This window comes from Nannospalax galili, unplaced genomic scaffold, assembly GCF_000622305.1.
Source record: "Nannospalax galili isolate Female #2095 unplaced genomic scaffold, S.galili_v1.0 scaffold821, whole genome shotgun sequence".
In the NCBI taxonomy this organism is placed as follows: domain Eukaryota; kingdom Metazoa; phylum Chordata; class Mammalia; order Rodentia; family Spalacidae; genus Nannospalax; species Nannospalax galili.
Window position 1 is genome coordinate 1,379,234 of NW_008345684.1, and position 22,439 is coordinate 1,401,672.

General features: G+C 36.1%; 1 protein-coding gene across 1 annotated transcript in view; it reads left to right on the forward strand.

The window, feature by feature from the left end:
• The window catches only part of Epha6 (EPH receptor A6), a 1,087,127-nt gene that overhangs the window by 862,678 nt on the left and 202,010 nt on the right, over positions 1-22,439 (forward strand). Inside the window, exon 12 of the mRNA XM_008841732.1 lies at positions 18,367-18,492. Coding sequence (XP_008839954.1) covers positions 18,367-18,492 — 126 coding nt within the window. The remainder of the gene's footprint in view (positions 1-18,366; positions 18,493-22,439) is intronic.

A 22,439-nucleotide genomic window follows, 5' to 3' on the forward strand; every position in this document is an offset into this window, starting at 1 on the left:
CCCCAAGGATCCAAGTGCAACTGATTATGACTAGTAATAATCAGATGCATACAGATTAGAGATGCATGTGCCGAGGTCTCAGTGTTAGTAGCAAAAACAATGAGTCTTTCTGCAAGGAACAATATATTCTAAAATGAAATGGAGATCTTTTTTAAAGGTTAAAAAACTCATTCCATTTATGTCTTACAGGGCTTATACTGAGGTCAATATTGTAAAACTGGATTAACCCAAATGCGGACCTAGAAACTTACACCCACTTGTGAAAGAGATATACTCTTGCTCTGGAGTATGTTACTGAATATGTTAAATCTGTAGTGAAATTCTTCTTCTAATCATGTAGTTATTAAAAATTTAAAAAATGACTAAGAAAATAATAATTAGTAGATGTGAAAAACATTACCATTGAAATCTACACTGAAATCTACCTGACGACTCTATATCCATGCTCAGATGCCAAGGAGCTCAGAAAGTAAAAGATTGTCACTAGTAATAATAGATATATAGAGATTAGAAATGCATGTGCAAACATCTTAATGGCAATTGCATTGAAATGAATTTTTCTGTTTGAAATCGTATTTTAATAATGAAATGGAGATCTTTTTTAAAGGTTAAAACCTCATTTAATTTTATGTCTTGTAGGGTTTATACTGAGTACAATATTGTATAACTGTAATAATTCAACTGTAAACCTAAAACTTTACAGTCAATTTTGAAAAAGATGCATCTTAGCTCACAAAATTGTTATTGAATATGTCAATGCTGTTGTAATGAAATGCTTCTTCTAAGTATGTAGTTATTAAATAAATAATTAACTGGGAAAAAAAGTGTTTGCATTAAATAAAGGTAGAAACTAGAAGATTCACTAAAACATTCATCAGTGTCAGAGCTTTAGTGATCCCATGAACAAGATGACAAAATTTTGGTCTTCACTGACTTTGCAGGACACGAGTGCAGCTTGATGGCAGGCTGTGTGTGAGCTCATCTTTGGGGATCCCTGTCATTTTTCTTTAAAACTCTAAAGATTCATTTGAAAATAGAATTGCAAGTGTTGAGTTGGAAGTATTGAGACTGAAAACATAAAATTGCAAAGAAAAGAAAACAAATTAGTAATATTTAAATAAACAAACAATGGATGCTCAATGGTAAAATATATTCCCAACTGCATTATTTACTCTTCTGTTGCCAAGATAAAACTCCATGACCAAAGGAACTAGTAAAAGAAGAGTTTATTTGAGCTTGTGGTTCCAAAGGGGCAAGAGTCCATCATGGTAAGGAGGCGTGGCAGCAGAGCAGAATGCAGAGGATGGCATCTTCAAGCAGACATAGGAAGCAGAGAGCAACTGATATTCAGCAAGGTTTACGAACTCTCTAAGCCCACCCCCATTGATGTAGTTCCTCCAGCAAGAACAGACCTTTTGAGACCTCCCAAAATAGCACCACCAACTGGGGACAAAATATCCAAATACTTGGGGCCTATGGGGGACATTCCCATTCAAACCACCACATTAAGCATGAAATTTTCTTTTTCACAGTTTATTTTGCAAGGCTTCCTTGCCTTCCTTCTTCTTTCTCTTTCTTTGTCATTCATTGAACATTTAAGCAGGCACTAAGCTAAGCATAGGTAAAATTTCTTGAATTTTAAATGTTCTACTCTCTTGATAAATCCAAAAAGAACTTTGTTCCTGATTTATGGATTCTTTCTTGTTCTTCTCAGAGTTGCTATCTCTTTAGGAGTCAGGACCCATCAAGCATATTCTCAGTTGAAGTTCCAGGCACTGCCTAACATGACCAGTTATGAACAGACTCACTTCTCTAGTTATTTACTTCTTATAGAGAATTAAAAATTGTAAATATTTTCCTAATAAAAGTAAATTAAGCAATTATTTCTAATTATCAGTCTTGATTTTGTTTGTCCTACAGGGTTTTTTCATTGAAAAAGAAAGACTAATGTCAAGATCTTTAGTAGTATAACTACATTTTTGTTTATTTTTGTGATGCAATGACAGAGAACAACCCAGGTGGGAGGCTGGTATCTGAACTGATGAATATTATTATTAAGAATATTATTCTGAAATAATAGCTTAGATAAAAGCAGAAGTGTAGAACAACCTAAGTGATGATCATGAAGTCCCTTCCAATTTTTAATATTGAAAAAAGTCATCATAGGCAATTGACTTATGAAAAGCTTGACAATCTGAACAGAGAAAAAACAACTTAGGGTAAGAGTGTGTTATGAATGATAGAAAACACAAATCTCTTTGGCTTTATAAGAGACAGATGATTTCTCTCACAATATAAGTAGCTTCCAAATGGAAACAATCCTAAGATGGGGGGATGTCTCCACACTCCTTAAAAACCTAGGCTGTTTCAGCTTACTGAGCAGCTATCTGCCACATGTTACTGCAAGGAGAAAGAGGCACACGGTATATTGACCAGCTTCATCATGTGACTTCATCAGAATACACAGAGAAGCTGGGAAACACTGGGTTTCATTCTAGCAAGCCGTATGCCAGCTTAAAATCAAGAACATCTACAATGTGGAAGAAAGTGACCAATAGACCTCCCTTCATTTCTGCCACTGTGGAGTCTGACTAGAGGTGGTAGACTTCCCTCAGTTGTCAAATATGCATTGAAACTGCTCCTTTTGAAGAAAATTCTCAGGAAAATCAAACGTTTTATTTTGTTTAAGGCTGAATTTTTGAAAAACAGCATTATACATATGTTGAAAATTTAAAACAAGTACTCTCACACATACAACTTTGTCTTCATGAAAGCTTTTCTCATTGACTTATACACGTAATTAACTCAAAACTCTGTTTGAGGGGCCAGAGAGATGACTCAGCAGTTAAGAGTACTTAAGAAGACCTGGGTTAGGTTTCTAGGACCCACATGATAGCTTACAACCACCTGTAACTCCAGTTCTCCACTGCACTTGGTGCATATACATACATACATACACACATTAAAAATAAATCTTTTGTATAAATCTATTCATCATTATTTCTTGAAAATCCCTTTCTACCCTTTAGTATTTATCTTTATCAGCAGTTGTTTTTTTATGAGCATGGTTTTGTATATTACAGCTAAATCTATGCTTAAATACAAACTATCTGGGAATCTCTCCAGGCTCCAAGTTTGTAATTACACATGAACAATATCATGATTTGTTTTCCTGTCTCCTGAAAGTACCTATCTCCTTAGTCACTGCCATTCAGTGCTGTGAAGATGTGATTTGAAAAGCATGCTGACCTGAGGCTTTCTAAGCAGGCTTCACACATTTATATTTTTTCAGTCCTGCATCCAGATTTTCCTGGAGTTATATACACCCAATTAAGGAACATTCACTTTGCGATCTATATGCCTTTGAGTATGAATGGTAACTCTCAATAATTAAGTTTGATCCAGCTGCTCATTCAGCTGAGGTGAATGAAGTCTTCTGGGGCACTAGAGTACCATTTAGTAAAGTACCTCATCCGGACACACGAAATTCGCCGCACATGGGTGAACATCGCCCTTCCAGGGAGCAGTTTAATCTCCCCCATTCTCCACTGGCCCAACCTTATTGGTGCTTTGGATTGATTCATATGACACAGTATTTGCCCACTGCCTCCTACAATAGGACTGCACTGTTTCATTTGCGAGCACATGTGCTCCTAAGTAAAGGGTAAAGGAAAGAGCCAATAATTGGTAAGTGTGTGTGTGTGTGTGTGTGTGTGTGTGTGTGTGTAATGGGATAAAAAAGAGTATCACAATTCTCTATACTCTGCAACTGAAAATATTGATGATAAATTCACTTTAATGTAGTAAAATTGTTTGGTTCTTAAAAGGTTTTAGTAAACAAGCATCTTTTTTAAACCTTCAACACAAAAATATGGACATAAAACGAGCCCATTTAAATAGGAATGGAATTGAATGGAATGCTTGGAAAGCAGTACTTTTATGTTTACTTGCAAATATAAATGTCCTTTCATTTTAACCCAGTCCTATTCCTCTCTTATTTATTAATACTTGAGACGTTTATGGATTCCTCTTTTGAAAACAAGCATCCACTGGATAAAACATTTTTTGTAGTGTCATGATTTGTTAAATAATGCTTTGAAAGTGGTTGGGTGCCGAGAGTCCATGCAGAAATAAAATGCAGGCAGACTGCTTCCAAATGTTTCCTCTCCACACAAGTGTCAGAGCTACAGTTTCTCTCACAGTGTTACTGCATCTAAGAAAATGTAACCATTTACCATATCCTGCAGAAAATTTTACCAAAGTATCCAAATTGACATCCATGCCACTGTTTGAAATGTGACACAAAACATGATTGATAACATTGATTGATTGTTACACACACACACACACACACACACACACCTAAGGATACAGGGCTGGAAAGTGTTGAAATCAACTATGAAGAGTGTATCAATAGGCACAGTTTCTATAGTGAGCAACACCTGCTAGCTCTTTTCCCCTCAATTTTATGTATAAAATCCTTGAATATCCTTTAGCTGTATTCTCTTAGAACAGCATATACTCATATCCTCATTTTGAAGCCAGTCTAATGGGATTTCAGTGATACTCAGATGGTTAACAGAGTTGGAAAAGGTGGCTTAGCAAGACAGGTGAGTGACAAGATCATTTCAGCATGCTCAGTGAATGTGCCTTAAGAGTAATAAGAACCAGGCGTCTTTGAGTCTGATTCCATTCCCTCCATGACTATCAGGAGTGAGCATGAGCTCAGATCAGATCAGATGGTTTAATTAATATAACCCTCAGTGGTATCAAGCTTTAAAAGGAATAGCTCTAATAAAACTTTGTAAATGCATTAGAGTAGGTTATACCTAACTCTTTCCAAGATCATTTCATATTCTGATATTAGTTGAAACACAGCCCAACTCACCGTTACTACTTTCCTCCAAACACAGACTGCACACACACTTGCAGTCAGTCTCTCCCCTTCACAGAATAGAACCTCCACTCCTTTGTGTGACCTTGTTTCTCATTTTAAGGGTCCTAAATGCTTCCTAGTCAAGGCTTCTCCTGCTTCTTAAACACACCAGTGAGAGAGAGCATGCATGCAAAGGCAGACACATGGGGAGTCCGTACGTGTAGAAGCCTCCTTTCAACAGTTGTGTGACTCTGTCTAGGAATGAAAAGAACACCTGAGCTAGTGAGTGTGACTGCACATCACACTTTGCTGACTCTAATGATATTCTAAATAACTTTGTCAGTTACTTGCATGAATTCCTTATTTGACCTTTAGAAATCAATATCAAATCATCAGTAACATTGCCACAAGTAAGAAAAACACAGGCAAGAGTTCCAAGTCTCATTTCTGAAAATCACCTGCACATTTCACCCCTCTGTGCTTTATGCCATGCCATATTCTTTTGCAAATATAAAAATGAGAAACTTCTGCAAATAGTTTATGGTAGGAGTGTTGAGAACAAGAAATCACTCCCTTATAATGAAAAATATATTCATTATAAATGAAAGAAAGAAAAGCAGCAACAAAGATGATGGTGAGGCCTTGTATGATGTTCCGTACCAGGAATTTTATAAACACAATCATAATTGTCCTTGTAGTATAGCTTTCCCTACACATTACCAAAATGGAAACTGGGGCTCAGGGAGTTTATGTGACTCGCATGGCATCATGTAGCAAGTTATGACACATCAAAACTGTGACACCAGATACCTTTAGCTCCAGAATCAGTACTTTTCCAAAAGGAACCTGCAGCATTACAGCAGAGAAGGTGATTCCAAGTAGCAAAACCTCATAGAAAAGGTGGTTTTTCAGCAGTGTATCCAGAATGCCAGGCCAAAGTAGGATAATCTCTGTATGGGAGGAGTGTCCAACACCGGCAGATAACAACAAATCTTCCCTTATGTGTGGAGTAAAATGTGAAGCATTTTGAAGCAATCCTGATGTCTTCAGTTGGCATCCAACCTAGCTCACAGTGGGGGTATCTTGGACATTGTTTAAATGTGCAATGATATGATCAGAACTAGCAGGGCTCAGGCAGGCATCCATGCAAATGCCCACACCTGCAAAGGCAAAAGCAAAGACTAGGAAACACATCCCACAGGCTGGCCTAAGCAGAAAGTGTTTACCTGGGAAAACAGACAAGTCTTCCTGCTACCATGCCATTGACACAAAACATCACAGTCCCAGCCTGTCACAGGCTTACCCCATCTCAGTTGACTTAAAGTTCTCTTGGAGTCTCACCTCATCTCATTGTCTGCTGACTGTTCCAGTCATTGTCTTAACATTGATTGTGTTCCCTGCTCATTTTTAAACCAATCCAATATTCATCATGGTGATAATTAAACCCAGTTTTCTGCTCATACATCCCAGCCATGCACAAGCCAGTTGAGAATCATCTGACCTGAAAGACCAAACACTGTAAAAAGAATTTAAGTGGTTTAGTATTAAATAAAAAATGTTTGGCATGTATTAAAACTTTTGTTTGTAGCTAGCAAAGATGTTATCATCGTATCTGTGAATGAAACTAAATCTCCACATTCTCTTTTTCAACCTTCCTATAATGCAGCAATGTATATAAAAACAGGATACAGACTAGTAATGACCAGTCTGGTCTGCAGCCTCCTTTGAAAGTTCCATAGGGACAAATGCAGCCTGCCTCCCAAGCTCTTTAACTGATGTGCTAAGTATACAAGCCTTATGGTAATAATGGGGCAGATAAACCCACAGTTCATAAATATTAAATATATAGCACACTTTGACTACAATGCTAAACAGATCTAACTCCAGTACATGTTGATAAATAATGTCTAACAAGTCCTTAGCTGACTCCTTGGCACCTGAGGTATGAAAACATTTAAGAACATATACTTTAAAAATGTGAGCCTAGAAAATAAGAGCTCAATAGGACTCTGCTGACAGAGGCAACATAGGGCTCAATTGGAGGAACATGCTTTGTAGATTAATTTACCCCTTAAGTAGCTCTTAGATAAATGATTCCTAGATAAATGAACTTTAGAATTTTAGGAATTTTAGAACTTAAGCCTCTCCCTAGTTCCTAAACATTAGCCTTTCATAGGCATTTGTGATGGCTAATCCTGGGTGTCAACTTGACTGGATCTGAGATTAACTGAAATGAGAGAGATCTTCTTGATTGGATCAAGAAGAAGCTAGAAGACACACCCTAAATGTGGGTGTTACCTTCTGATGGCAGCCTGTATAAAAGGCCATGGCAGAAAAGAGTGCTTTTGCTTTTTGCCACTTGCCTTCTATCTCACTGGTGAGTTCATCTTGCTGCTATAGACTGAAGACTAGCGGATCTTTAGGAATTCATCAGCCCTTCAGCACCATATTGGAACTACTGAGCCATCCAGCCTCAAGGACTGAGTGACTACAGATTCTCAGCCTCTCCAGTGTGGTGTAGCCATTGTTGGACTACTCAGACTCTATCCTGTGAGCTAAGCTGATAAATCCCTACATATATAAATTACATATATCCCTACATATATATAAGTTCTGTTTCTTTAGAGAACCCTGACTAATACAGCATTTAAAGTGGCAACTCATAAACCTCATTAAACTTTAACAATTATACACATTTTGAAGCTATATATATATATATATATAACTAAAGTATACATAGTTTTAAAAGCTCTAACAGAGAAACTCTGTTATTTCTACGAAGTCAAACTGCCTTTGAACTATTTAAACAAAAATGATTTCAATTCAGTTTGGTGAATATTACATTGAGCAGCTAGCAGGTGTAAACTCTCTGGCTGAGTGTGTAGAGGACAGCAGGACCCATGTGACAGGCTCATCGTCACCCTTTACTTTTTAAGACCTATTTATTTATTTATTTATTATTTGTATATTCATGTGTGTCTGTATGCATTCATGTACACCATGTGTGGGTAGTTGCCCTCAAAAGTCAGAGGGTATCAGATCCTCTGGAACTGGAGTTACAAGTGGTCATGACCACCTGATGTGGGTGCTGTGAATGGAGCCCAAGTCCTCTCAAAGAGTAGTAAGCCTTCTTAACCACTGAGTCATCTCTCCAGCTCCTCATCCCTTTTCTTCAGGATTCATAGCCAGGTTAAGAAGACAAATAAATAAGCCAGAATCATAAACCACAGCCTCAAATCATCTAAAAGATGTGTGAAGTTTAGTATTTTTACACTTTTAAGCATTTGAATTGAATGCCTTTCATCATGCTGATTTACTTATTTATTGTATTTGGCAAGCTTCTAACAGCATCTGAACTTGGTAGCACAAAACAGAGAAGCAAATGCTGTACCTACAGTGGTGTTGTGTCTGTTACAGTATTTAAGGTTTTATGGTGTTGTATGACACTATTCTTCAGATGACATGAACAAATGTCTGCTTACCCAAGATAGGAAACTAAGAACAAACCAGAGAAAAGATCATCAGCTTGGTGAACCACTGAGTTTCACTGGTATTACTTACAGGCTCAGAAATGACTCAAAGATAGCTGCATTACCAAAGCTCACCCCAGCATGAGTGGCAGCTCACAAAAGAAGGGAAGCTGGAGCTCACTGCACAGTCTACCTATAGGTAGCTCAGTAGGCTGGAGTGTCCTTTCCAGGCAGCTTGGCAGCTGTGGAAAGCTTGCTTGTCTGAGAGTGCCTCTCAGCAGTCTTGGGGAACAAGGGGCCTAGGAAACATGGTCAGTTGGGGGACTTCCTGAAGCTATTGAGCTTTTTACTTCCTGAGCTCAACAACTTTGCCAGCAAGATGGAATATTTTGTCTCCTCTCAAAATATCTTCTTGTTTACCCAGCATCCCTCCAAGATGCAGTGTTTTATCTTGGAGGATATTGCTATATAATATATGGGGGAACAGAGGTGAGGACAGAGAGCAAATTCTTGCCAGACATGCCAAACACACTCTGAAAAAGGAGGTAGGTAATGTCTTCCAAGGCTAGAAAGGTCTCTTAGACACAGGGAGCAGCTCAGAAGGTGGAGAATAAAATGGGAGCTACAGATTAAGAAAGTCAGGAGGAGAAAAAGAGGAAATTATTTGTCCTGTACTTACTGAATGCTTTCTTCTTGGCACTTCCCACACAGTTCACAATAAACCAATATGTTCATTACTAGTGCCTTCAAATTATCCAAATTAATAAGCTGGTTAAAGTTGAAATGCAAATTCCTACCTGGTCTCAGATGTAGGAATTTTTACTATTCAGCTTAGTGCATATATTAACAGATTGCAAATTTATTCGATACATAGTTAATAATTAATTTTCCATGACCCCCTGAATATAAGCATAGATAAAACCATGGGCATAATTCCCACTGGGGAAAATACCAGGATCATTCAAAGCAATAAGTGGACTAAAAATTATGTGAGCAGATTCCTAGAGCCTAAAGGAAACACAGGAGTTAATGTGACCACTTCATCATCTTTTAAGAGAGAAAACTCTGGTATTCAAATATTTTCTTTAAAAATATTTATTTTAAATGTTGAATGAATATATTTTTAATAAGGATTTTAATCAGCTTCAAAATATTTTAATTATCCTTGTTAATGCTATAACTAAATAAATCAATAGTTCTAATTTCATCATATATAGACAGACTACAAATACTAAAAGTTTGAAAAATAACTAAAAGATGAAAACATATTTTAAAGGCATTGAAGAAAAAACTGAAAGCTAGCAGAGACATTGTCCTTTTTGCTCTAATACTTTGATTATTATAAGCTATTGAACATTAACCAGATGTGAAATCTATAAAATTCATATTTCAGTGACCTGAAGGATTAAAAAAAATAAAAAATGAAACAATATTTCCTTGATCTTCAATTTTACAGTGTTTTGAAGAATCTGTATTGTGGTTACCTATGCAGTTGCAGAGGAAAATGATAATTTGATTACAAGGGTATTTTCATTTATACAAATTTAGAAAATGGAAGCTGGAGAGATGGCTCAGCAGTTAGGAGCACTGGCTGCTCTTGCAGAGGACCCAAGTTTGATTCCCAGCACCCACATAGCAGGTAACAACTGTCCATAAAAGATTCCAGTTCCAGGGTAATACACCACTCCCTTCTGACCTCTGTGGGCATTGCACAACACAGGTGCACTTACATACATGCAGGCAATATACTCATATACATAAAGATAATAAATAAAAATTTTTTAAATGATTTAGAAAATGGTTGCAATTCTATGATTGCATCTTTATCTTTCCCAGGAACAGTAGTGTCACATCAAATATTATTTGATATCTTACTTTTAGTTAAAAATTAATATCATAGGATAAAACTGTTTTGATAGGTTACTGACTAAATGGATAAGTCAGTGGGTGGACAAAATAGAGATGAATGACTCATTCATAGTAATTTTTCATATTATACACCTACCTAAAAATTACCTCCCTTCAAGTCCAAAAAAGAAAGAAGGTAGCCTAAAAAGCAATGGAGCAGGTGAGTTCTTCCTTAGATCCTGGCAAGTTATTTGCCTAAGGAGAAATTTGTCACTTTTCATTTAATCATCCTTATATCCACTTACTCTGCTTACATTAATTGAAACTATCTTCTGTACATCTTCTGATCACAGTTACATCTTCTGATCACAGTTAAGGAAATCAAGCTGGCTTGCTTCAAGCACTACAATGGGCCATAAGCCTCTGTACACCAACATATATACTAGCAGAATATCTCAGCCTTTCCTAGATGGTATGCTATCTGTGAGGGCATCAGAACAAAGGTCTCCATGAGGTAAAGATGTACTCTTTCAATGCTTCACATGAAAATGTCTCTTCTTCCTATCATTGGTCTTCCTCCCTGATGATCTGAACTTTATGATTCTTCTGTCTCCTCAACCATCACAGGGGGCTAAGTATCTATTCAAACACAATAAGTTTATGGCTTTCTTCTTTACTTCTTAGTGGAGAAGAGAATATACCCGGCGCTATAAATTACTGTAACTGAGAAAAGGATGAGAAGTATATCGATGATAAGGAATGATTTCCAGGAAGAATGGGGAATATTTGTGAAGTATTATAAAGAACAAGTGCAATTAAAGAGAGGACTGGGATGGGAGCAGAGAATCTCCAGGATTCGGAAGTGGGCATGCTTCAGTGAGGACAACCCTTGGTTTAGCATTTGATTTAACAAACTGTTACATTTTCGTGCTGAAGTTATTTTTACTATAGTTCAGAAGTACTTTCATTAATCCAAAACCCAGCTATGGAATGGCTTCTATGATCCAGCCACATAATTCTATCCTGAGTTCTGAGGAATGAAGAGAGAATCCTTCTTCTGGAAACACTCAGATCTAGAAGTCACTCCACATCTAAACATTTTAGAGCTACAGCTGTCTGCTGCATATTTATTTATTTATATATCATTTATATTAATTACTTCATTGTGGTTATTATATTGTTTTATCAAAACTAATAGAGTGGAATAAAAGTACTTTAATAATATTTATATAATATTACAAATTTTAATAATTTAGGGTTTGATTGCATGTTCAGTTTATTTTGATAGTTGATTTCATATAATAACACTGCACACAGGTACATATAAAATACTGCATATTAGTAAACATTTGTTATGTCAGAATCCTTACTCTTAATACTAAGGATTAGTGATAGTTTTGTGGCCTCTTTCTAGATATCTGATCATCATCCTTACTTGTCATAATCTAGTTGATAAAAACTCCATTTCAGGAGCTGAAGATATGTCATACCCTGTTTGCTGACTTGTGCCTTCACTATGTTTTCTAATAAATGCAGGGAACATTTGGGAGCATTTACATAAGGAAAAGCAAAGTCTTCTAGAATCACTGTAAAGCCTTGCTATAACTATTAAATCTTTTTTAAAAGCTATCCATACTTCGGCATTTTCTTATCATTTTATTGTCTAATGTGATCTTCAAAATTCTATGATTAAACACCACCTCTAACAATAAAAATGTTTGAGCAATCATCCCAAAAGGCATTATGAGTATATTTTACTTCTAACCTGTTTATCAGTTACTAAAATAAGAGCATATATAAAAATATATAAGCATATATTTAAAAAAATATAAATGAACCAAGCGTGGTGATGCACACCTTTAAACCCAGCACTCATGAGGCAGAAGCAGGTGCATCTCTGTGAGTTCAAGACCAGCTTGGCCTACATGATGAGTTCTAGGCTAGCTGGGGCTACAGGGGGACCCTGTCTCAAAAAGCCTAGAAAGAAAAACACAAAAAAATGTAAATGAACTTTCTAACTATGTGTTTCTACTACACATCTTCCAGCAAGCTTCTGGTGTGCACACCACTCTAATTTTTAAAACACCAGCAAGACAAAATTCATTGTTGCATGAGCTATAAGACAGGAAGACCAAACAATAACCAGCAAATTGATCTTCCTGAAGCACTGTGCTTGTGTGACTGTATCTTAAGCTCCCAATTCCAGATTGTTTGTCTTTAATTAAGTCAGTGTTTCTATTGTCTATACATACACATAGATCATAATGATTACTTGCAAAAATGGAACCTAATAAAAGCAGTGTGAAGGAACAACATCACAAAAGATCATATTATAGTGACATTGCCTAACTATTTAAATTTGTGGCTCAAAGTTAAATGATGCATAGTTTTCAAGGAAGGATCTTTTTCTACTTAGGACTTCTGAATGTATATAGCAGTAGAAGCCACAAAATTTTGTCAGTGTTTATATTTATTCCTTTCCTAAAGCAGTTTTATTTAATGTCGCAAAATGATAGCACTGGCTTAGATCTGTGGTTATTTGCTTTCACTAAAACTTCAAATGTAGCCCTGTTAGGTAAGGTCAGTTATTTTCATTTTGAAAATGAGGAAGTGGAGGCACAGAGTTTAATATTGTAGTGTTTTATTTTTTACACAAACACATAATGATACCTAATTTCGAATGCAAAGTTGTTCCAAAGAAATTTCCACAATATTAAAGTAGAAATGGGGTTTTTGTTTCATAGAGTTTGTGTCAAGTATATCTTAATTATTGAAAATGCTCTGTAGGCCAGCTTATTTTCAGATGCAGCAATCTAAGTAACCCTCCATTATGTGGTCAAGTCAGATATCAAGATTAGGCCCATGTCAACTTCTGCTTTTTTCAATAAAATCTCATTATATGGCCTATTAGACAGCAACCTTTTATGTTTTAATGATTCTTTAACATAATATTTATCAGTGGAAAATGAGAAATAGAATTTAGAGACAAAGTACTCTTTCTGATGAAAATATGTTATTCATTGGAAAGACTTCAACCTTCTACCTATTAGGCACCAGTCCTAATTCGTGGTGTCCTAAGTGTGAAGTTGACACCAAACTGTAGTAATGAAAGACTCGAGATCACTAACAAATCAGAAATGCAAGTATTGTAAATACTTAATGAATATTCTACTGAACATAATAAAATATTCATTGGAATTGATAATTCTTATGCTATAGATTTTAGACATTGATCCTTCCTCATATGCAAAATAACGGATTAATAAATTTTATAACTACTTCTAAACATAAATCAGTCAGAGAGCATAAGCAACTTGAGCAGGCAGAAAACCAAACTAAAATTATTTCATCAAGTCTCATATCGGTTGATTCTACGGTGGCTATGGTGAACACCTGGCTGAGTAAAAAACTAACAGCAGTAGTTGACTTTGGTTCATAGCCATAGAGAATTCAGCCTGCACTTGCTTTGTTCCATGTGCTGAGGCAGAATGCCATGTAACTGGACATATGGTGGAGGCTATTATTCTTGGTGGGTAGGAAACAGGAAAGTCAATAATAAGATATCCCCAAAGACCTGCTCCCAGCATCCTATTTCCTCTGTTCAGCACCACCTCCTAAAGTTTCTAGAGAGTTCCAAAATAGCATTGCCAGCTTAGGAACCAAAGAGACAAATCAAAAACTTGTTGGAGCAATTTACATTTAAACCGTAACAAATTCTAAAATGTAATCTCTTATGAGTCAGGAGTAAAAGGAATTCTAACAAAGAATTTCCGTTTTTCCTGACTGATTGGCAAAGCTGTGCTGCAGTGTTGCATGGTCTGTCTATTGACTTGACTGACCATAAGAAGAAGCACTAACATCACATAGTGCAGTATCTCAGCTGAATATGCATTCATGCTCAGCAGTCTCATGGAGTTTAGCTATTAAAAAGTGACAGTTCTTTAAGAAACAGACACTACAATAACAGAGAGACCTTCTTAACCATGGTAAGGAAACATAACAAAGCCATTGTGAATGATGTTGCAAGTTCAGGAAAATGAAAGCTGCTATTAAATATGACAGGCTATCACAACAGCAAAAACAACAATCAGTGTAATCCAAGCAATAAAATAATATTTATATTTGGTTCTTTTCAAGGAGTTAAAGTAATGGGCATTTTTTTCTAAATTAGTAGTTTCAGAGACTGTTGTCAAAAATAGTAAAATAAGATAAAAATCTTGAAATGTGCAGCATAATTACACTATTTGGAACTGGTCCTCTAGATAGTGTTTATTTCCTTCCCGTTTTCTTCATGATTAATTCATTTGTAGCCTGTTATCCATTGCTTTATGACAAAGTTATTCTTTTCTTTTAGATCTAATATACTTAAAACAAGCTTCCGAATACTTTGCTTTAATAAATCCTAATAAACTTAAATTTTACTATTTGTGTTTTCATAACATATAATAAAATATGTATTTCCCACAATTATTTTTTCTATTATAGCAATATCATTTCTTTTGTAACATTAAATAAAAATGCCATATAAATATATGATAATTGCCTCCACCTGGCATTCAGTGAAATACCTTCATTAGTTGTGTTTTCCCAGGCAATGATGAAGCATTGCAATGTGGAAATTACTTCTGTGGGAGACATTGCACACTGGAACATACTTGTTTTCAGTGATGGATAGTCCATGCAGTGACAAGGGAGAAATTTGTTCCACTATTTGTTGAAAGTTTTATCAGAGTACTTCCTAACCTACCCCTGGGCACTTGTGCCACACATCTTAATGTTGCAGGGAGTTCAGCTCTGCCTGATAGAACGAGTTTTTAAGACCTCATAAAATGCATAATGTATGAGTCTCACCCATTAAAATACACAATGGGCACTTGGCCCTTTCCTGAAACCATCTCTGAAGACCTAACAGATGCTGACTTTTTTTTAACCAGTAACTTTATCCAGAAAATAATGTAAGATGACATAGTAGGTCCTTTTAGTTCTCGCCTAAGTACAAAGATGCTTCCAATTTTAACTTATTTTTGGTGGAAATTTCATGTTGAGAAACAGTGTGTTAGTTGCTATTTTCTCATTACTAAGAAATAAGGATAAAGCATATTTAGGTTTTCAGGGGTTTTTTTTGTCTTTTTGAGACAGGGTCTCCCTGTAGCCCTAGCTGTCCTGAAACTCACTATATAGACCAGGCTGGCCTTGAACTCACAGAGATCTGCCTGCCTCTGCCTCCTGAGTGCTGGGATTAAAGGGTTTTTAAATGTATATTTTTATTGAATTTTTGTGTGTTTCAACAATAAATATTAATCATGTTTCATCCCCCTCCTCTATCCACACCCCCCATGTAGCCCACCCACAGGATTTCATGAGTTCTGTCATATATGTTAAGGTTTATCAAGTCAAGTTTGTGTACCCAGATGTCCCTCAGTGTGAGTTCATCCACCGGAGCCTGGTCAGCTTATCTAGTGTCACTCCCTTAAAGAAGATTGGCTCTCTTTTGCCCAGCAGTGATCAGTGGCCAATAGTTCCTAGGCCAAGGTGTCAGCCTCAAGCCCATTCCCCTGACTCTATGCTGCTTTGCATCTGATTGAGTTTCATGAGGCTTGTGCATGTCCTCATCATTGCTGTAAGTTCATAGAAGCAAGTCCTCAGAAACCTGGAAGAATCTGTTTCCATGCGTTCATGCACCACTCTTGGCTCTTACAATCTTTTTGCCCCCTCTTCCACAGTGGTCCCTGAACCATGGGTGGGTGAGGGTTATTGTAGGAGTCCTATCCAGGGACATGCACTTTGCAGTCTCTTATTCTCTATACTTTGGCCACTTGTGGCCTTCTGTGTACATCACACTCTGCAGCATGAGGAAACTTCACTGGTAAGAGTTGAGAGATGCATTAGTATTCTCTCTATCCTCCGTTCTGCTATGTTCTGCAAGCCTTAGGTACAGAGGTTCCATTGTAGTTGTGTCACTTAGGACTGGGCATCTCACAGATGCTTATTCTCTGTGTGTGACCAGTTGTAAAATTCTGTAGTAGTCTCCATCTGTTACAAAAAGAACATTCTTTGATGAGTGGTGAATAATAAGTATATATATATATATGTATATATATATATATATATCAGTATATGCTTATCTGTAAATATAAGGATAAATATTTAGCATACAGTAAGAAATTACATTTGTCTAGGACTGTGACAGATACAGGGTTTTCTCTAGGCTCTATGACTTCTCCAGCTATGTGTATTTGACTATATTTATAGTGTCACACATGAATTCCCTCCCACTGAGTGGGCTTTAAGTTCAATTAGGTAAACCAATATAGTTTGCTTGAGCAGTCATTGTGATTATTAGACTTTAAAGCTGAGGTTGGAGCACTAATTGATTTTCTCCCTTAGCTACTCCCACAGTGTCCTCTAAAACTATGACGGCTAGTCTAGAGGGAGGAAGCTTCCAGGTCAGTTCCAGCTCCTTGCTCCAAGTTCTATGTCTGAAATATGTTTTGTCATCAGCAAAAGGGTCTTGCCTTCATGTTCTAGAAGATAATCAAGGCCTGTGGCAATTGCCTGTGTCAGTTGGAGAGTCTCTCGAACTATCCAGACCAACAATTCAAAAGAAGGTTTCACCTGTCTGGCACTGTGTTTCATATTACATAGCTTTCGGCTATACACTTGCACTCATGTACAGGTATGGATTAGCGTTTGAGAGATACAATCCATTGTGATAGGGAAAAACAGAGCTGCAATAACCTGAGGCAACTGGTCTCCTTTCCTCTGCAATCAGGAGGCAGAGTGAACAGGAAGTGGTGCCAGATTGTAAAATCTCAAGGCTTACCCCTAGGGATTCACTTCCTCAAACAAGGCTCCACCTCCAAAAAGTTCCACAATCTTCCAAAATACAACCCTAAATAGTGGCCTCATATTCATACACATGAGCCTCTGCAGGACATTTCATACTCAAACGAGAGTACTTGTCTCCACAAACACAGGACTCGTTTAAACTGAGTGTGAAAAGACTCTGACTCCAGGACACAGCATATAAAGATGCTCAGCACAGGGGGTTTTCAGAGGTCTAAATGAGATACATTCCATCAGTTAAATGTGCTTTTAGGGAACAACCATGATTTCGCCTTATATTGACCATCTACATTACCAATGTTATATATTCATTAATATTTCATGCATATTGAATTTTCTTCTGAATGATTTTATCATCTTTCAGTCATTAAGACAACAATTTTTAATGTTTCTATTTTGGAATTTAGAATTTCTGACTCATATGCAAAGGATAGAAATTTCTCAAGTTAGGAATTGATTCATTGTTTCACTCTACAGTGGAAGAGTGTTCTCTTGTATTACATCAACTCTGTGACATCACTTCCCATTGCCAGGTCTCAATTTGTTAGTTTAAAAGATATAGGTCTTTGACTAAAGTGCCTTTCTTTCCTATATATTTCTTTCCTTTATGATTCATTAAGCAATTAGGTGAATAACTCCCCCAGTACTTCCTACTTTTTTACTTTATAGTCTCCATAAAAATTGTTTGTGTGTGTTTATATATACTATATATAACCATATTATATTATATTATAACTGTATATATGGCTCTACTTTTGCAAACTTTGCTCTTTTCCTTAATAGATGAGTGTGATTAATCAATTATTGTGTGTTTATGTGGTTTTATCCATGTGTCAAAACATACGTAATTGTTGCATACATGAAAGGTTATGCTCATTTTTAGGCACTGGTATTGATGCTCCCAGAATAAAGAACTGTTCTTTTTGGTGCAGTGTGGGCTTTGGTCCTACTCTGGGTATTTTCTACATGTTTATTACACACATGTGCATGAATTGTGCAAATGACATCAGTGACTGCCATCTGTGTCCATCTTGTCATTCCATTCTCTGACTATGATATAAACGCAGATTTAGAAATCTTACAGTAGTGTTCTGGTGCTGCTATGCCCTCTTCAATCATAACTAATTAAAGAGGTTTCTTGTCAAGAATGATCGACTGATCCTATAAATTTATGAGAAAATTGCTTCCTAGTCTTTTAATTGCATAACTTCCCTGTGAGGTTTAGAGTCTTTATTGATTTTTAGGTCTATTACATGTCATGTACAATGTCAATAACTTTTCCATGAAAATGACTTTGATTAATATCAATTTTTATCTTTTTCAAAGGATCCTTCCCAGCGATTGGGGTGGAAGCCCTCTGCCCCAGCTTCCTGAGGGCGGGGTTTCTAAATAGCATCCAGGCCCCACATCCAGTACCAGCTGGAGGATCTCTACCTCCCAGGATTCCTGCTGGTAGGTATCCAATGTACACATCACCATCAACACATAAAATAATAGAACTCTAATAAGAGCTGATAGAGACAAAATACAGAGACAAATGTTTCTAAAAGATGTTTTTGAGAAGTAAACCAAATGACTTTTTGTAATGCAGGAACCATGTTTATGGTGCTCAGTTATGTGAAAATAGCATCAAAGGGAGGTAGAGGTGTCTGCACCCAAGTAAACACTTAGCAGAGATCTTCTTCTGGGCAAACTTTCCATGAGAAAGCACTAGCGCCACATTGCCACTTGGAATTGGTCAGAAAAAAAAAAAAAAAAACTGAAAACTAAGTGTTGTTGATGAAAGAGTAACTCCACATTTGGGGGAGCTTATAGAGATTTAATTAAAGTTGTATTTCACTAAAGACAAATGATCCAAAAAGCCAGAAAGCAACAATATTGGAAGAAATTTTTGGTACAGAAAATTAGTGTTCAGTCCTCTCTAAAAAATAGCAATCTGACAAAAACCGTGAAACAAGATACAGGATATCAAGCATTCTGAAATGTAACTTTACAAGTTAAGGAAAAATCTTGGGGTTTACTCATGGTATGACTAACTGCACATCAATGCTTCTTGTCATTTAGTGAAGTCTTGAGCGACCTTCCTTTACTGTACGTAAAGGATACAAATGCACCTTATAGTTTATGTGTCTTAGAATAATAGAATGAGAATATTAACTCCTGAAGTTTTATCATAATTCTTGTGTGTTTATTATAATTAATAGAATTCCTCAAATTGTATTAATGGCATAAGTGGATCTAAGAGGGCTGGCCTGGAGAGGAATGTAACAGAAATGTTTGGAAAGACTGGGAAATTAAGTTTAAAAAAAAAATCCCAGTATGTATTTTTGTTTGATTTTTTAAAGCATAATACCAAGTAAGCGTAAGGTTACTCTGGCATATAATTCCCTTGTCTATTTTAAAAATGTAAAAGTCAACTAACAATAAATATCCTTTGATGTCATTTATTTTTATCATTTTTGTTTAGTGGTATGTTTGGAGACTTTATGAAAAAAAAAACTATTGATAAAACTAGGAACCAAAATTATGTGAGCTCAAAGATTATTGATTTTAACTCTAATATGTCACCTTTTATCTCCCTAGAAACAGAGATGGTATCAATGACATAGGAAATTTTTGCTGTTGTTGCAAAACATTATGGGGAAAGCCCATATAAACTGAGCTCTCAGAACTAACTACTGATGATGGGGGGCGGGGAGGCACAGCTCCCACCTCAAACAGAATAAAAGGTAGTTTGTTATGAAGTCAAACATAAGTGACCATGACCCAGGAACACAGATTTCAGTTACACAAAAATTCCATGTTTCAACAAGATAGTAATTTTATGAAGCTTTTATAGAAACAGAACAAAGAAAGCAGTAAATCAAAACATATAAAACATATCTGTGGAAGCACTGGGTGAGCAGGTTACAGCAAAATGAAGAAATCTGTTACAGACCTAATGTGTTATCTGATAACATTCTTAGCTTTTAGGTGGCTGAAAGTAGGGGTCTGTTTGTACATTCCAAACATTTACCTAATAGTCACAAGGATATTAGATCACACACAGAAGTGAGCATTCAATGACTATTTAAAATAATAGTCATTCAAATATTATTTTCAATAATTCAAAATAGTTGGTTCTGGACCTGCAATTTACCAATCTCTCTGAAGTTCTGAGTCATTCAGCTCCTGTAGAATATTCAATGTATCTGTTGTTTCTTTCAGGGAACTTTAGTTGACACTATAATATAAAAATGTAGCTTCACTTATATAATTAGCCTCTCCATGATTAGAATTAAATAAACTGATAACTTTTGGTTTAATGGTTTAATCCTTAATATTTCTGGTAAATTTAGATATGTGTGGTAGAAATGACATTCTGTAGTTTAGCAGTGACTTCACTTATTCAACATCACTAGTAAAAAAATAACATAGCCCTTATCTTTAGCCACTGGGAATGACAGAAGGAAGATGATTTTTCTACAACACAAACACAAAGACTATCTTCCAGAGAGGGTTCTGAAAGAACATTCTAGCAGTCTATTCTACTAGGCTTTAAGCCAATTTGCCTCCAGCTTTCACAGAAGAAAAAAACATCAGTTCAGTTTTCATGACTTACATACAAATCAGGTAAAACAAAATTGCTTCATAAAAAATTTATAGATCTAAACTTGTTCTTGTTCCTTCAAACTGAAATTAACTCACCCCACTTTTCCCAACTTCTAACACTTTAATAAGTGATCCCTGTAAACTTGGTTACTTTTCAGTGAGGACTGCTACATTTTCAAAGGTAATTATTATATTCTCTCATTAAATTCTAGCTTATTTCCCAAGTATTTCCTTTAATTTTCTGTAAAGAGGAATGCTGTGGTAATCATGAAAAGTTTTTACTGATTCTTATTTGTAATACCCTGAAGTATTCTTTTGCCATCAAATAGCTTCAGGGGTGCCCATCAGAGCTAAAATATCAAACCAAGAGCAAGGAGCAGTTCCTTCTACAGTGGTGCCAGGACACTTCCAGAGCCAGCTGAACAGTGATGCCTGCTGGGCATCCCAACAATTGATTATATGCCACAGAATTTTGATGGTCTCAGAAGACATTTACATTGTCGCTGAAGAATTAGAAAACTGTTCTAGTGGTGCTAATTTAGTTCTTGTTAATCAAATTTAAATGTTAACTATGTTTGTATAGAAATGTTGTTTCTCTGTTTTATTTCAGTCATGATATTAGAGTATTTCTATGGTATTTACTTTAACACTAAATTCGGGCATAAGACGGTCCATCATGAGATGCAGAAAACAGACAAGTTTGTCAGTATTTATGTAACAGTACTCAATCATTTGTAAATTTCCTCTTTCTAGAAAGGTCATTTTAAAGGGTTATTTTTCTGAGTCTCCCGTAGAGAAAAACACTATAATATATTAGAAAAATGCTGAATAACACATGACAATAGGTGGAATTATAAGTAGGTAAGTTCAGAAAAAAGTTTAGTGTGGAAGAGCTCCCTGATGTTTCCTTTATGGTTAATCTTGGAAGCATATGTTACTCCAATGTGCCATCCCAGTTTTCCAGTCTGTGCAATGAATGTAACACCATGTATCATTTGTAACTGAGCTTCTCTTCATTGTATGTCTTGTGTTGGGATCAAAGAACTCTTCCTTTGTTTACCTGGACCCAAATAACAGGACAAATATGAACACATGGAAGCTGGACATGCAATTATTGAATATATAATTAACAATGTTCAATATCATTTGTTTATTTACCTTTTACAAATAGGTCTCATTCTTAAATTCAAAGATCCAAACCTTTCCATTCCCTCATTTCCATACTCTGACTAGCCACAATAGGAAATGGATTCATAATCCAGTTTTCTATTTTAATAGTCATCCCATTGGAAGAACTATTGCCAGTGGAAATTGATTAGTTGCTAATGACTTGGTTTGAAATAGTTCTTCCAATGGGATGACTATTTAATCTTTCCAACTGTACCATTTCCACAGGAAAGGTCTCATAGTCCCAACTCAATATTGAAATGGGTCCACAGCTTATTAACAAACACTGTCAACATTTTTTTCTGTACTACATGTGAAATACCATGTGATATGGAGTCAGCACAAATATTGCACCCACTATTATCCAGTCTAAACATTTTTAGAAGTATACAGTTTAGATGTTGGAAATAGGCTGAGTATGGTAAGTATGAAGCTGCAGAAAGTTACGTGTCTGCTGACTGGTATTATCAAGTTTGTGACTCTGCAGAGGACTGCAGGAAAGAAATAATAGACATGATTATGACTACGTAGCAGACTTTGAAGGGATATACAATAAGTTAATGAAATTTAACAGTGTGCCAGGTATTCATATTTTCAGGTATGCTAAAAAGAAGTCAGAGACTTTAGATATGAACTATTTC